This window comes from Macrobrachium nipponense, chromosome 1, assembly GCF_015104395.2.
Source record: "Macrobrachium nipponense isolate FS-2020 chromosome 1, ASM1510439v2, whole genome shotgun sequence".
Classification (NCBI taxonomy): domain Eukaryota; kingdom Metazoa; phylum Arthropoda; class Malacostraca; order Decapoda; family Palaemonidae; genus Macrobrachium; species Macrobrachium nipponense.
Window position 1 is genome coordinate 44,273,705 of NC_087200.1, and position 16,364 is coordinate 44,290,068.

Genomic DNA, 16,364 nt, shown 5'->3' on the forward strand with positions numbered 1-16,364 from the left:
AGAGCCTAAGGCTTTCACAAGGCAGGACTTGACAAGAGGTTTTGCAGAGTTGCAGCAAGCGTTGTCAACTTTTGAGGCTCAGGATCCCAACTTGGACAGGTTCACTAGGGTTTCCAGAGGCGTCATGGATTTGATGCAGTGTTACAAGGAGATTTTGAATGAAAAGAGGTCGCTCTCTGTTCAGACTAACCTGGAGCAGTATTTTAAGAAGGTAGAGAGGCCTGCAGGAGATCCTGTACCCTCTACCTCAGCTGCCTCTGCTAATCCAGACTCGCCTGCCCCACAATCTCCAGCACCTTCTGATTGTTCTGCTAAACCCAGACTCACCTGCCCCAGTATCTCCAGCACCTTCTGTAGGTTCTTGCCTCACCTAAAGACTCACCCTGCCCAAGCATCTCCAGTAGTATGTTCTGCCTCACCTCAAGAATCACCTGCCTCAGCATCTCCAGTAGTATGTTCTGCCTCACCTCAAGAATCACCTGCCTCAGCATCTCCAGCATCTTCTGGAGGTTCTTTTTCTCTTCACTAACCTCCCCCAGTCTCTCCAGCACCACAGCTTCCTCTCCAGTGTGCAAGCCAATCAAATTAATAAAGGTAAGGAATTGTTCTCTCGTTGTTATTGATAGGTATTTACATTAAATCATGTGGTATTTTTTAATGTTCCGACTTACGCTGAAAATCGTGTTACGACGCATCTTAAGAACGGATCAACGTCGTAACTCGAGGACCCCCTGTACTATTTTTTTCGTTGGCGGCATGTTTATTGCGTAAAAAATTATGTGATTCCGTTCGCAATACGTAATCCTTTATATCATCGTAATACGAACTTTACGTTATTTATCTTATATCAGCGTGAAACCAACAGTAAAATGTGTTCTTTCAAGCACAGTAGTTTTGATTAAAATGATTTTATCCCAATTTTATCTACAGTTGTGTGTGATGGCAGACGTTTACTGCAGTTTTATTCCTTGTTGCCGATGTACGATAATAGTCATTAGAACCTGAACAGTTTTCTCAGCTTCAGTTATAACTAGGTTAAATTTAACGGTATATTCCCGATTGATCTAATCTATATGATCTGTTATCTATAGCGAATAAAGTTATTACATTTGGATATCTCAGTTCTATTCTATACATAACGCCATTTATAACAAATACGGTTATCCAGTTCGGTTGTACTTAGAAAAAGAAAAAAAAAGTAGTTTCTCGTTCCGTACACGTTCACGCAACGAGTATAACGTTAAAACCATACTTTCATCATTCTCTTTTGCTGTTATTGAACTTATGTAACTAGAAGATGGATAAAGTTAGGCCATTATAATTTGATCTCATAAAATCGAACTATCGTAAGACTAATGATCATAACCTGAACACTATAGCTACCTGTACACTGTATAAACTTCATTATATCTTTACATACTTTAGACACCCACATGTACTGTACAGTAAATTCTATAGTACTATGCTGCATAAATATAATTTTACTTATTGCGCCGTTGTGGATTACGGCGCCTTTGACTGGTCTCGAGTTTCGAAAGAAGGTGTGCGGCGGCCGTAGGCTTTAAAATCGCTCAGCGACGAAAATCGCTTGGCGTCGGTGGCCAGGAACGGAACCCCTGCCGCTAACTGAGGGCCGCCTGTATATATATATATATATATATATATATATATATATATATATATATATATATATATATATATATATATATATATATATATATATATATATATATATGTCATATCACATTACCATGATTCATATAAATATACGAAGCTCCAATGTTCTTTAATATCTAATTCGCTCTACCTCGGAATTAATATATTTCATATATGCTTACCGAAGGGGAATTTTTTCTCGATAATAGATTTACCTGTACTTGGGCGCAAACGCAGCTACATTATAAATCCAGGAACGTCAGTGGAAGCGATACCACCCAGCTACGCGAGAGGCTAAAGGTTAATGCCGTCTCTCACCTCAAATACTTTCTGAGAAAAAAATTAACCCTTCCCGGTTAAGCTATATGAAAATATATTAATTCCGAGGTAGAGCGAATTAGATATTAAAGGACATTCTGTAGCTCGATATATATATATATATTATATATATATATATATATATATATATATATATATATATATATATATATATACACATACATACAGTGGGCCCCCGTATTCGTGTTCCCCAGATTCGCGGACTCACTGATTCACGGATTTCTCTCTGGACCATATCTACCCATTTATTTGCGGGGATTCGCCCATTCGCGGGATTTTCCAACGAAAATAATCACTAATTAGTGTATTTTGATGTTTATTTTCATGACTAAATACATTTTTATGATACAAAAATGATTTACTAATTTTCAAATATTAATTTTGATTAATCTATCCAAGGCATAGATGGTATACTGGGTATTGACATGTTGGATGACAAGGGATGTGAACTGCTTTCAATATTGTCTTTGAATGCTTGTCCAGTGGCTGTAACGACCTGAGCTGCTGAAAAGGCAGCAGATTTGTTACATCATGATGATTTACACTTCAGTAGTTTAGCTGTAGAAGTAGGAGGGCCCGGGTCTGTAGTTAGTAGTGATAAGCTTTTTGGTAGGGTTAGCTTTTTGGTAAGGTATTAAAACCCGATTGGGATTGTTCCAAGTTTATTAAAGCTCAGAAGGAAGAGTTCAAAATTTGAACAGGGTGATACGAGTGACTTAACTAAACCACAATTTTGTGTGATAAAAGTGTGTGTTGTATAGAGTTAGTCGCCCTTCCTCTCATGACCTTGGTATAACATCTCGAAATGAGCAGATAGTGGTCCCTACTCAGTTCCCAGATTCAGTTTTGAAATTGGCACATGAAGACTCTTTCTCTGGCCACTTTGGTGTGTGTAAAACTTTTAGTAGGTCAGCTAAATATTTTTGGTGGCCAGGCTTAAAGTTTTCAGTAAAAGTTTTTAAAAAGTTGTAAAGTGTGTCAGGTGATGGGGAGACCCAATCAACCAATTCCAAAAGCTCCTTTAAATCCGATTCCAGCAATTGGCAAACCTTTTGTGGAGTTGGTGATTGATGTGGTTGGGCCTTTACCTAGAACTAAGTCAGGGTTTACCCATCTCTTGACAGTTATGGACAGAGCTCCTAGATTCCCCGATGCATTCCCTATGAAGAGGATTACTTCTCGTGCAGTGTTTGAGAAGCTCATAGAGTTTTTCTTTCGATACAGTTTACCTTGTACAATTCAGTCTGATTGTGGAACTAACTTTACAAGTAGGGTATTTTGGGGTAAGTGTGCTGAACAGGCCATTCAGCACATTACCAGCGTGCCCTATCATCCAGAGAGTCAGGGTGTGGTAGAAAGATTTCACCAGACCCTTAAATGTATATTAAAGAAATATTGTTATGAACAAGGAGAGGATTGGGATAAAGGGCTTCCCTTTGCTCTCTTTGCCATACGGAATCACCCTAACTCGTCCTGAGGCGTTGCACCCTTTGAGTTGGTATTTGGTCACAAGGTACCACAAGAGGCAGTCTTCAGCTCTCCATGACTTTATAAGACACAAGACGACAAGCCAAGGCAGAGACCTAAAGGGAGATTTGTGCGTCTGAGTACGAGAAAATTCAAGAAATGCTCTCTAATAGGAGAAAACATTGGTTCTCTTCTCCAATATTTGGAGGGCGCCGAAATACGCTAATACAAGCAAGACATATTCTCTATGTGGCCTCTTTCCTCAACAAAATGAGGATAGAGCAAAGCATAATGTTGCAACAAATGCTGACCAGCCCGAACAAGTTTCTCCACTTCAATTTCAAACTTTTCTTCCACCAACAGGTGACAGAAGGAGACAGCTGCTGATAGGAGGTAAACTAAAGAGCTTAAAGGATTGCTCTTTCTTCACAACCTTTGGCGACAGAAAGTGACACTTGTTGACAAACAACCTCCGCACGAGTCGACTGAGGGAAAGGAAACGAGGCGCCAGAAGTGGGAGGTGGTGGGAGAGGAGTTACGACTCTCCCGCCTCGTCCGAAAGCAAACGTACATACTTGAAAACATTCCTCTATGAAATGTCGTTAGAAAGCTTTGAAGCTAGAATAATATCTAACTTGGGGAGAACCTTAGATACTACAGACAGTGTAGACTTGAAAGATAAACATTAATCGAGGCAGTAGTCAGAGATTTGCCGATAGCCAAAGAGAAAGCAGGCAAAGAACGAACACAAGCATTACGAAGAAAAAGGAATATGCTAGCAGACGAGACTTTAGAACAACCAAAACATAAGAGATAAACAGTTGACTGAGTCAACATAATATCTAAATGTGTAAAACTTAGTGCAGATACATTATCATCTCAATACACTTGTCTGTACCTATATTATATATTATTAATCCTATGCATGCTAATACCTCAAACTAGGTGTGATTGAGGATTAAAGCTTACCAAAAAGGTCCTTATGCAAATACTTTAACAGTCCTAAGGCGAACGCTTTAAACGAGATACAGACCATGAAAAGGGCAAAGTAGGTATTGGAAGGCACAGAACCCCATCCCTCCCGAGAACCAACCTGGTTCCCTAGCAGAGGACACGACCAACTGTCGCAGGGCAGTCCTAGGCTTGGGTTACGTACAGGCGAGGGGACCAACACCTTCTAACACAAACGCAAAAAAGAGCTCACAATATGGAGGGATTTGGAACATTCCCATCACGAACTCAGTTCAACTTGTATTAGAACTAAAAATACGTTTAATGTTATGTTCTAACTTCTCGTTACGCTTTTCCTAAACCGAATGGGGAGCAGAAGGCGGAGCTACAAAGGAAGTCAATACTAGACTACCAAAATGCCTAGTCTGAGTAGGGATAGCTGCAGATGAAGGGACACTAAGTAGGATAGAACTGACAGGTTTAAGTCCTGACCTAACTAATTGCTTTCGCAATCTATTAGTTTCCCGTCTTTCCTACATCTGACATATTCAGGCATAAATTTCTCAGAACAATTCCCTACAATCTTCATATCTAGCTCCAAGATTACTCTGTACCCTTGCAAGTCCAAACCGAATGTTGATCAACTTCCAATTTTAACATGATGGTTTCACCAAAATGATTCCTACATAGCCTGATGTTATTTGTTTTGCTTCCAGTGGAAGATATCCTATGAAAATTAAATTACAATACTGTAAACAGGTGCAAAACAGCCAAACTTCATAGAATACCAACAATCGACTAACTGCAATGGCAGCAAGGAGAATTCTGACAAGAGCTAAAACATTCAAAACACACCTGATGGAGAACAGGTAAACTAGACAGTCATCTGGGCAGCCATTCGATTTTTTGTTTGAATGCCGACTTGCCTAATCGGCATGGTGATATAGCTAACTTTAACAGTAGGTAAGATTCATCACAAATAATAAATGCTCATTCTCATGCTCTTACAAAAGAAAACTAATTTTATTCTAATGTTATTATAGTTAATAACCTTTATATGGAGAAAACCATTGATAGTGTTGTGTGTAACGATTAGGCAATCTGCTAGTCTACAATAAACTGCATTTCCCCATCCCCCTTTAATCTGGATCACTGATCCATGGACAGCACAAGTAATCAGGGATGCACAACTTTCTTCTCCTACAGGTATTCTAAAAAAAAAAAAAAAAAAAAAAAAACAAAAAAAAAAAAAAAAAAAAATTGGCAGCTGCCAACTATCTGTTATTGGGGGTTTTCCATGAAGTATGCATTATTTCAATTCACAGAAGACAGTAGAAACTGAGAACAGGTAACTCCCATATTGTGTGCTGGTAAAAACCCTTTATGGATAATATTTTGAAGTTAGGGCAACATAAGCTGTTGCTTGCAACCTACAGGTTAAGGGTTTACAGTTTTGATTTATTGTCAAATCTTCAATTGGGTTTGTTTGTTTGTTGTCAATTGGGAGCACCAAATTGGGAAGTAATCCATCACTGTCGTCACTCAGTTTCACTCAGTTGTTCCTTGCACCATGCAAACCCCTTGCAACAAAGTGCTAAGGCACAGGGGGGGGGGGGGGGGGGGGGGGGGGGGGCAATGCTAAAGGAGGAGGCATAGAAAGGATAACCTGCTTCCTAGGAAAATACATATGCATACCTAATGAAATTTAAATACAACAGAATCAAATACATATATGTAGTCTGACGGCTAAAATTACTTAGGCCCTCCCACAACAGGGCTACTCCCCATAATTACTGAAGATATCAAAATTAAATATAACTTCAGTTTACACAAGTTGATCTACCTACTGGCCCAAAATACATGCATTAATGCCAACAGTATAACTGTGGCAAAATAAAGTACTTGGGCAACAACAATTTTTACAAAGTGCTTTGCCATATATAGATTCAATACACATTACTGGATAAATCCATAAAAGAAACTTGACTTCTTGCAAAAATTTATAACAATCACTCCTTGACTCCTGCAGACATACACAGAGAATTAAGTTTTTTTTTTTACTAAAGTAAAAACTTAAACAAGCACCTAAATAAAACAGATTAGAGGTATAAAAAGTTTATTATCACAACTAACCTTAAACATCTGAAGAAAAGGCTGCAACGTATCAGCAGGCATAAGTGATTGAGTGGAAGAACCATACCAACTGACATGTGCCTGCTGCCACTTGGTCTCTCCATTAACTTCTCGCAAGATTCGTATCGCAATGACCTAAAACATCCACCAGAAACAAAATTTACTTGCTGCTAAACAAAGAGATACAGTCTTAAGTAATCAAATACAGACTATGGGAATTTGTATACATTAAAAAAAGTAAAAGTGACTAATACAACATTTAAAATCTCTTTGAACGAGTTTTGCCATTGTAATTTTGGGGTATCTAGTTGCAATGTTGACAAACTGAGACAACATAAATAATATAAATTTTAATAATGAAAATCAAAATTTTTCATAGTAATTTGTATTTTCCTTAACCATGCAAACATGAGGTCCTTTACAATAGGAACTGCTTATGGCGAACAAGGTGGTTAGGCAGTTACTATCATCTGGTAGGCAGGTCTCCCAGATAGAAACATTCCACTTTACCTTTCGGCCAAGGTTTCAGATTGAGGGGTGGCATGAAGAGGGCACACACAAAGTCCCCAGTTATCGGCGGACCCAGTTAACCCTTAAATGCCAAAGCGGTATTTTAAAAATCGTCTCCCGTATGCTGGCCGCGTTCGCGAGTGAGCGCCGAAGCGGAAAAAATGTTTTTTTCAAAAAATCACAGCACACTTAGTTTTCAAGATTAAGAGTTTATTTTTGGTTCCTTTTTTTGTCATTGCCTGAAGTTTAGTATGCAACCATCAGAAATTAAAAAAAATATCATTATCATATATAAATATTGGGATATATGACAGCATGAAAAAAAAATTTCATATAGAATTGTATATAAATTGCGCTGTGAGCAAAACAGTTAAAGCTAATGACTTGTAAAACGATCAAGGCAACACAGAGAAAATATTATCATAAAATGATGCATGAATTCGTAATGTGCGGACATAAAAAAAAAAAAAATTCAAAAATTCACCATAAATCGAAATATTGTGCTAGAGACTTCCCGTTTGTTGCAAAATGAAGGTAATTGATTGAATATTACTAGACTGTAAGTGTTGTAGATTACAATTGCAGTTTTCGAGCATTTCGGTCGAGTTAAAGTTGACCGAAGGACGAATTTTTTCTATTTATCATTATTTATATGTAAATATTTCAAAACTGATAAAAGCTACAACCATGGGTTGTTTTTAGTTGTAACCTACATGAAATTGCGCACATTTTCATATATAAAACTTTATGTAACGGCTAATTTAAAATGGTGCAAACATTATGACAATCGGACGAAAAAATTTATGATTTTTTCAGAAGAGTTACCGCGCGGACGTAAGGAAAAAGTTTATTTCATAAATTCACCATAAATCGAAATATTGTGTTAGCGACTTCCAATTTGTTGCAAAATAAAGGTAAATGATTGAATATTACTAGAATGTAATAGTTTTGGCTTACAATTGCGTTTTTTTACCATTTCAGTCAAGTCAAAGTTGACCGATGGTTGAAATTTTGGCACTTATCGTTATTTATATGAAAATATTTCAACTGATAAAAGCTACAACCATGGGTTGTTTATTATTGTATTCTACATGAAATCATGCACATTTTCATATATAAAACTTTATGTAACGGCTTATTTAAAATGGTGCAACATTACGACAATCGGACGAACAAATTTCTGATTTTTTTCGGAAGTTACCTCGCGGACGAAAGTTTTTTTTTTTTTTTTTTTACATAAATTCACCATAAATCGAAATATTGTGCTAGAAATTTCCCATTTGTTGCAAAATAAAGGTAATTGATTGAATATTACTAGAATCTAAGAGTTTTAGCTTACAATTGCGTTTTTTTACCATTTCGGTCGAGTCAAAGTTGACCAAAGGTTGAAATTTGGCACTTATCGTTATTTATATGAAAATATTTCAAAACTGATAAAAGCTACAACCATGGGTTGTTTTTTGTTGTATTCTACATGAAATTGCACGCACATTTCCACATATAAAACTTTATGTAACGGCTAATTTAAAATGGTGCAAAATAAATGAAATTTTATTATTAAAATGAAGTTTTATTGTATACTTACCGAACAATTATAGAGCCGTGAATTTCCACGAGCGGCAGGATACTAAATTCAAATTTAGCGCGTCGGCGTCGCCAACACTGGTGGTGATGACGTCATCTCCCTCCACTCGCGGGAGAACCAGGTACAACTGCCCAGGTGAATCCAATTCTTTCTGCCCGTCCGTCCACCTAAGGGGAGGAGGGTGGGTATAATCATAATTGTTCGGTAAGTATACAAAATAAAACTTCATTTTAATAATGAAAATTTCATTTTTATTGTAGTGTCTTACCGAACAATTATAGAGCTGATTACACATTATGGGAAGGTGGGATTCAGTGACACTAGTATTTTTAAATGGTTCATTTATTGCAATACCCAGTAAACACTCAAGGTGTCTGTTGTACCTTACCTTGTAAAGAGAGCTACAGCAGACTGTTACTGCCTCTGGTCGGTGCTCTTCTTACTATTGTAGAGGAATTGGAATTTGACCAAAGTTAGCCTCTACAGGAGTGGAACCTTCCGTAGTTCAAGCGAGTCAAGGCTGACTGACGGAGGATAGTAACAACAAAGATTGCCCTTGCCCTGGGCTAAGACCAGAAATTCAATTATACAAAAAACATTTGTCACCAACACCAGATTTAAAAACATATATACCCAACCATTGTAAAATCTGACCTAACAGACTGGTGAGTATCCCAGGTACTCAGTACCCCCAGCTTCCCTTGAACTCGACAACCTATTCAAGGTGAAAAGTTAGCATAGAGGTGACGACCCCTGTGCCGTTTCTCAAACATGCCAGAAACCGCCACCAGGACCTAACGTTTTACAATTCTCGAAAACCGTTTCTATCTCTTTGAGATAATGACTCGCAAAAACCGAATTCGATCTCCAGAACGTGCTCTGAAGAATCGAAGCTAAGATAAATCTTTCTGAATGCTAAAGAAGTTGCCACTGCTCTAACCTCGTGAAGCTTTAACTCTCAGAACGGAAAGATTGTCGTTCTCGGACTGCAAGTGAGCTTCCCTGATAAGCTCTCTAATAAAGAACGATATAGCATTCTTAGAAAGAGGACGAGAGGGATTTTGAACCGAGGTCCAGAGCTTAGAAGATTGTCCTCTAATACCCTTAGTGGCAAACAGATACTGCTTAATAGCCCTGACTGGACATAAGAGCCTTTCTTCCTCCTCATGTCCAACCAAATATGTTATTGTTATAATACAATTAAGTTTGTTCATACTTACCTGGCAGATATATATATAGCTGTATTTTCTGAAGTCCGACAGAATTTAAAAATTCGCGGCACACGCAGTGGGCGGCCAGGTGGTAGTACCCATTCCCGCCGCTGGGAGGCGGATATCAGGAAACTATTCCATTTTCTATTCATATTTTATCAGTGCCACTGTCTCCTGAGGGAGGTGGGTGGGCACTTTAATTATATATATCTGCCAGGTAAGTATGAACAAACTTAATTGTATTATAACAATAACATTTTGTTCATGAAAACTTACCTGACAGATATATATATAGCTGAATCCCACCTTCGGATGGTGGGAAGAGACAGAATAGGATTTTTGGGAAACTAAAATAAGTAGATGATATACATCTTGGTTCCTGACCTGTTAGCATAGCCGACTTCGTGATTACTGTCACCAAAGTCTGCTTCTGCGTTACTAGAGTTGCCAGCGATTGGTAGAGACCTGTAATGCTGGTGCGCTCTAGATGATCTGTCAACGGGGGCGTGACCACAATGTGACTAGACCATATGACCATACTTTTGAGGGCACCGAAGCTAAAACCACCACCTGACCTAACCTATCAAAGTTAGTTCCATAACTTTAGGCTAAAGAGAAGGAACGCGCCTCAAGCGACCAACCCTTCAAAGTTTAAAAGCAACACCACCTATCAATTTTCTATAGGATAGGATTCGTGTTGCCTCTTGCACCCAATAATATATCTACGGATATGTATGGTCCTAGCGACTTACGGATCTGAAATGTCGTCTTCACATCCCGTCGGGGAGTCGTGAAGAGACAGAGGTGCTTCGCCTTAGAGTTGCTTACCGCAGAATGTTAAAAACGAGTGTCATGGCTCTTGTTGGGATGATTCCGAAAGGCCGTTAACCCTGATTGTGGTTCATGCTCTGTTGAAAAGGCTCCGAGGCCGCGCCCTCACCTCTTGAGATTCATATTAAGAAAAAATCACAAAAAAAAAAAAAAAAATCTCTATGAAACATATTCAAACATAATGAATGAGACCTCTTAAAAGAACTCCTTGGCTATAATGCCAGGGTGTTCGTGGACAATGAACAGTCTGTCTTTTTACGGAACACCGCAGATTGTCGGGAGTGTGAAGCGAACCCAGAGTTGCTTCGCGAAAGCGTGGCACTCAGGATGTTACTGAGTGTCATGCTCTGTTGAAATGCTTTCGAGGCCGCGCCCTCACCTCTTGAGCATTGGATATTAAGAAAAAATCTCAAATCTTTGTATGCAAAACATAAGAATGAGAACCTCTTAAAAAAGGAAACTTCCTTTGCAAACCTTCTTAAAAGGAACTCCTTGGCTATCATGCCAGGGTGTTCTTGGACATGAACTAGTTCTGGTCTTTTTACGGAACACCGCAGATTGTCTGTTGACCTTGACTTTCTATAGTTTTATCAAGATAAAACTTGAGAGACCCTACAGGGCACAGGACTCTCTACTGCCTTGCCCAATAATTTGTGCCATACCCTTGTTCTCCAAGCCTTCGGGTCAATGGTCAGACAGGTTTCGTTCTTATCAAGAACGGAAGGTTCTTAGCGGACAGACCGCATTATGTCCTTTAAAAGCCAAAACCTCTGATGATGGCTAAACCTCCCAAAACCTACCCCTCCCTCCTTGCCGTGGATAAAGCGGTTAGAATATTAGCCTTTCTTTGGTCACGTGTATTAAGTTCGCAGAAAGGATAGGTTCGAAATGCTTTTGGCATCAGAAACTCAGACTACGTCTAAGTTCCATGCCGGAACCTTTGATCCAGAGAATACAAGATCTCACAGACCTCAAAGATCGTGAAGCTTTGTTGTTTGACAGAACCGAATCTCTGAGCCTAGAGGCCGTCAACAACATATTTGCATATTCTACAACAGTTAGGACTTCTATCTTATCTCATACTTCATACGGAAAGATAGAACCATAACGAAATCACAGAGGTGGAGGTGGAGGAACAGTCATTTCCCTTCACTATCTCCAGAAACGGCCCCCTCCGATTGAGAACTGAAAATAGGCAGCACTGCTTTGCCTTGGCCAAGAGACTGCCATTAATCTTGAAGATCTTATCGCTTCTCGATAGTCTGAACGCTTTCAGACTCAGAGAGGAGAGATATTAGATACTTCACTAAGTGACGATGTTTGATTACACCGATTCTCTCGGGAAGGGTCTTTGGAAAATTCTCTGAATTACCTGACCTCTGTGAATCCAACCTCTTAGAGGCCAACATGGCGACTAAAGCTAATCCTCTAGGATCATGAATAAGGGAACAAACTTAAGAGGAAGCTCCTTCGTCTTCAATATTACGAAAAACTAACGAAAGGACTCCCTCAGTCTCTCCTCACTTTCGACATACTTCTAAGTGAGGATTACTCAGACGTCAGTAGTTGTTGCCTCGATCGAGAAGACCCCCACGGACGTGCACTAGATTAACGAACCTATGAGGATCGTTACGTTCCGTGCCCAAGCCCATAACCAATTCTCTCTTCTCGAGCTATGAGAGAGCTGAGAAATTATCCGAGATGAGTTTGGGCCACTCGATCCAACCTCACCTTCGAGGAACTGGAAAGCCGACTAATTTGGCTTCCAATTCTTTCAGACAATGTGCCAGAACATCTGTTCTCTGTTCGGATGTCTGGCACCCTCTCGCTATCACCTGAGGTGATCCTCAAGCCGTTGAGAGAAAATTAGAATTACAAGATCTTGATGTTATTCCAATTTCTTCGTGAGGAAAATTTGTAGAGGTCTGAATTGCTGTTTATTCAGGGAAAACAAGCTTCTCCAGCGAGGAAATGGTCCCCAGCAAACTCATCCATTCCCTCACTCAGCCTGCTTCCTTCCCTAAATAAGGCTGCGCTTTGCATAAGCAGGAGAGCATTATTATAGTGCTATGCCGCAGTAGATTCGTACAGAATGTTACCGTTGCGGTAAACCCGCACCTAACAAGATAAAGAGATATCTTGTTGAAATTTTCTAAGTAAACGGCAGGTATGATCATTCAAGATTACTAGAAATTTCCTCAACCGAGGCTAAAATCCATGATTGTAGGGCAAAGAGACGGTTTATTAAGCCATTCCCGCAAGGGAGAGAGACGTAACCAACCGCGCATGACACCGAGCTAGCCGGTACTGCGTAGATCACAGTAACAGCAGCCTTGATCATCGTCTCGCACTATATGCCTGAGTTGCCAGCTACTCCTTTTACGAAGGGATAGGTATGAAATTATCGAGCCAAAGGAAACTCTCAAGCAGGCATATTTAAACGAAACAAAATTCGCTAAATACAGAAGCTGAGTTGATGTTGCAGTTCAATTAGAATACTTCTCGTCTAAGTCGCAATCCGTAGAATAACTAGGATATGCGCTACCCTCGGACAATTCAACTGCTTAGTAGAATCATGTCGCGAGGTTAATATACGTAGTATATTATAGTATTCTGAACAACGATCTCCATCCTAAATTCTTTCCTTAAAGAAAACAAAATAAGGATTGGAGATCGACCACCTTCGATCTCTATCAAAAAGAGTGAAGGAGAAGTCTTCCTCGAAGGAAAGCTTCAATGGAGAACAGAATACTATCTGCCTGAGTTGCCAGCTACTCCCTTTACGAAGGAAATAGGTATGATATTACGAGCAAAAGGAAACTCTCAAGCAGGCCTATTTAAACGAAACAGAATTCGCTAAATACAGAAGCTGAGTTGGTGTTGTCGTAACAATACCTGAAGAGTTGTTCTTACTCCGAAAACTCTTGGAAGGTTGAAGGGAGTGTCAAATAAAATACATTAGAAACAACAGTTCCTTCGGCTTCTATCCGCAGAGGTAAATACGATATGCGTATATGACTCGACCCATGCGTTAGCAAAATGACGCAAAGATAAACTACGTATTGTAGTAATTTGAACATCGAATTCTCTACTACTTTCTTTCTGGACGAGGAAGAGAGAAAGAAAGGAAAACGACTGTCCACGTTCGGTTCTGAAAATGAATGAGAGCTCTTCCGAAATTTGTTACTTATCCGCTTAAGCGATAAAATGTTTATGAAGATCTTTGTCAATGAGAACTAACCCATTTACATGACAGAAAGTAATCCAGGAATCGAGCATATAGTTTTCCGATTCCCGCAGAAATCGAGGAAGGGGCAGGATTCCTGATTAGAGACTGGGCTTACGACAGGAAGGACCTTAATGTTCCCCTTCGGCAGCGCAATCCCGAAAGCAGACGAGGCGTTTATGACACCGAAATCTGCTTACAGTTTTCCTGGAATTCATCAAGTGATGGATTCTATTGAACGCTCCCTTCGTAGAAAGCGAAGTAGACATTCTTGACGAGACCAAACTCCTTCCTTCTACTTCGACGACGCCCTCTGAAGAGCGCTTCTTGCGGAATCCTGTCGACCGTCTTGATGCGTAGGACGCCTATCGTTTGAGAACGTCCTGGCAAGTGCTCTACCGAGCGTCATGACGTGTAGGATGCCGAGCGTCTTCAAAAGCGTCCCTCGCTAGCGTCCTGGCGAGCGTCCTCGCTAGCGTCCTGGCGAGCGTCCTCGCTAGCGTCCTGGCGAGCGTCCTCGCTAGCGTCCTGCCGAGCTTCCACCGAAGCGTCCTGGCGAATGTCCACAAAAAGCCTCCTGCTGAGCGTCCCTCAAAAAGCGTGCTGGAAACGCGTCCTGCTGAGCGTCCCTCTCAAAAGCTTCCTGCCGAGCGTCCTCAAAAGCGTGCCTGCTTGCGTCCTGGAAAGCGTCCAGCTACGAGAGTGTCTGAGCAGAGAACACCAAGTCTTCTGAACGACGTTTCAGAGAGGAACTCGTTGAGCGCCTTGATGCATGCAAGGCCCGCCAAGAGGCGTCCTGGCGAGCGACCTTGCCAACATCTCAATGTTATGACGAACAGCGTTTTGCGTATGACATTGAATATTTTTAAGGGACGTCCTCATGCGAGTCTCCATGGAGAGCCGCACGCTGCTCCTGAAGAGTGTGAACACTAAGGAAGACGTATGGCTTTCGTCTTCCGCAAGGTGCTTGCCGAGCGTCCTGGAGAATGTCTCTACTTATAGGACGTCGAGCACCTCCAAAAGCTTCCTCACGTCTAAATTGCCCTTCTTATGCCGACCAGAGACATAAGTTGTTTGACTGTGCAAAGCAGCTTGCCGGCCGTCAAACTTATCAGCTTGCTTTATCGAAGTAAAGCGAACGTTACATAACGTATACGGAGCGCAATGAGGAGAGGAGACGAATACTGAGTTGCTCCTCCAAAAGGTGGAATCAAGAATGTCCTTGATTACCAAATTCTTTTGGAATGCTAGCGAGGTTGAAACAGCTCTAACTTCATGAGCGTTCACTCGCAGGAGGCTCAAATCACTCTTCTGGCAAGATGAATGAACCTCCTTAATAATGTATAAGTGATATATACATGAGCGTTCACTCGCAGGAGGCTCAAATCACTCTTCTGGCAAGATGAATGAGCCTCCTTAATAATGTATACATGATGTATACATGAGCGGTCACTCGCAGGAGGCTCAAATCACTCTTTCTGGCAAGATGAAATGAGCCTCCTTAATAATGTATAAATGATATATACATGAGCGTTCTCGCAGGAGGCTCAAATCACTCTTCTGGTAAGATGAATGAGCCTCCTTAAATGTCCCTTAGGAAAAGAGCCAGTGCATTCTTCTAAAAGGGAAAATGTGGTCTCTTTACTCTCATCCTCTCGTGACGAGAGAGAGGACGAGAAGCGTCCTCTTCTCTAAAGCTTCTTTAGGGGGCGCGAGTCCTTCCGAGAACTCCAACCCTGTGTGGGAGGACGCCTCGGAGGACGAGAAGCAATCTTTCAAGATTCGCACACGTGCACGATCTTTAGCAGCCTGGGAAGAGCAACAGGTTCTGCCGAAGGGACGCCAGATCGGTGGGGAGCCCCCGTAACCCTCTTGCGGCTTTCGACACCCGCCCTCTCCCTGAGTCCTGGGAGTCCGACAGAGGGTCCAGGCCTAGAGGCATTATGGGGCCGATCTGACGCCCCCTCCACAACACAAGGGGCACTACACTTCACAACACTGGTTGGAGAGCGAGCACTTTAGTCTAAGATTACTTGATGTAATCCTTTAGCAGCACACTTATTCTAGGCTCGTAAGCCATAACCACAGGGTTAGGCAAAATAAAATCTACAGGAGGTTAGAAGGTTCATTATTTCTAACTTCTGTTTACTGTGGAGGAAAAACTCCTGATTCTAACACGCTCTAAAATGCGTAATTGAATCCTCCTTCTTCCGTAATCAGTCACACATTACACTAATTACCTTATGCAAAGAAAACATGTAAACGTCATATATACTATGCGAGTGTCTACCGAAAGTTACGGTAGCCTCACCTTACCATGCAGACAACAAAGTCTGAAACTAGGCTAACTAGCTTCAGACATCAAATGCAATGAAAAAATTTACGATAGCGTATGCCTAGCCACAAATCCAAGTTAATAATCGAAAGAATAATTAGGATACTTAAGTGGCTAATG

The 16,364-nt window shown here is 40.7% G+C and overlaps 1 protein-coding gene across 1 annotated transcript in view; it reads right to left on the reverse strand.

The window, feature by feature from the left end:
- The window catches only part of LOC135219291 (uncharacterized), a 71,505-nt gene that overhangs the window by 34,944 nt on the left and 20,197 nt on the right, over nucleotides 1-16,364 (reverse strand). The window contains exon 3 of the mRNA XM_064255940.1: nucleotides 6,547-6,681. Coding sequence (XP_064112010.1) covers nucleotides 6,547-6,681 — 135 coding nt within the window. The remainder of the gene's footprint in view (nucleotides 1-6,546; nucleotides 6,682-16,364) is intronic.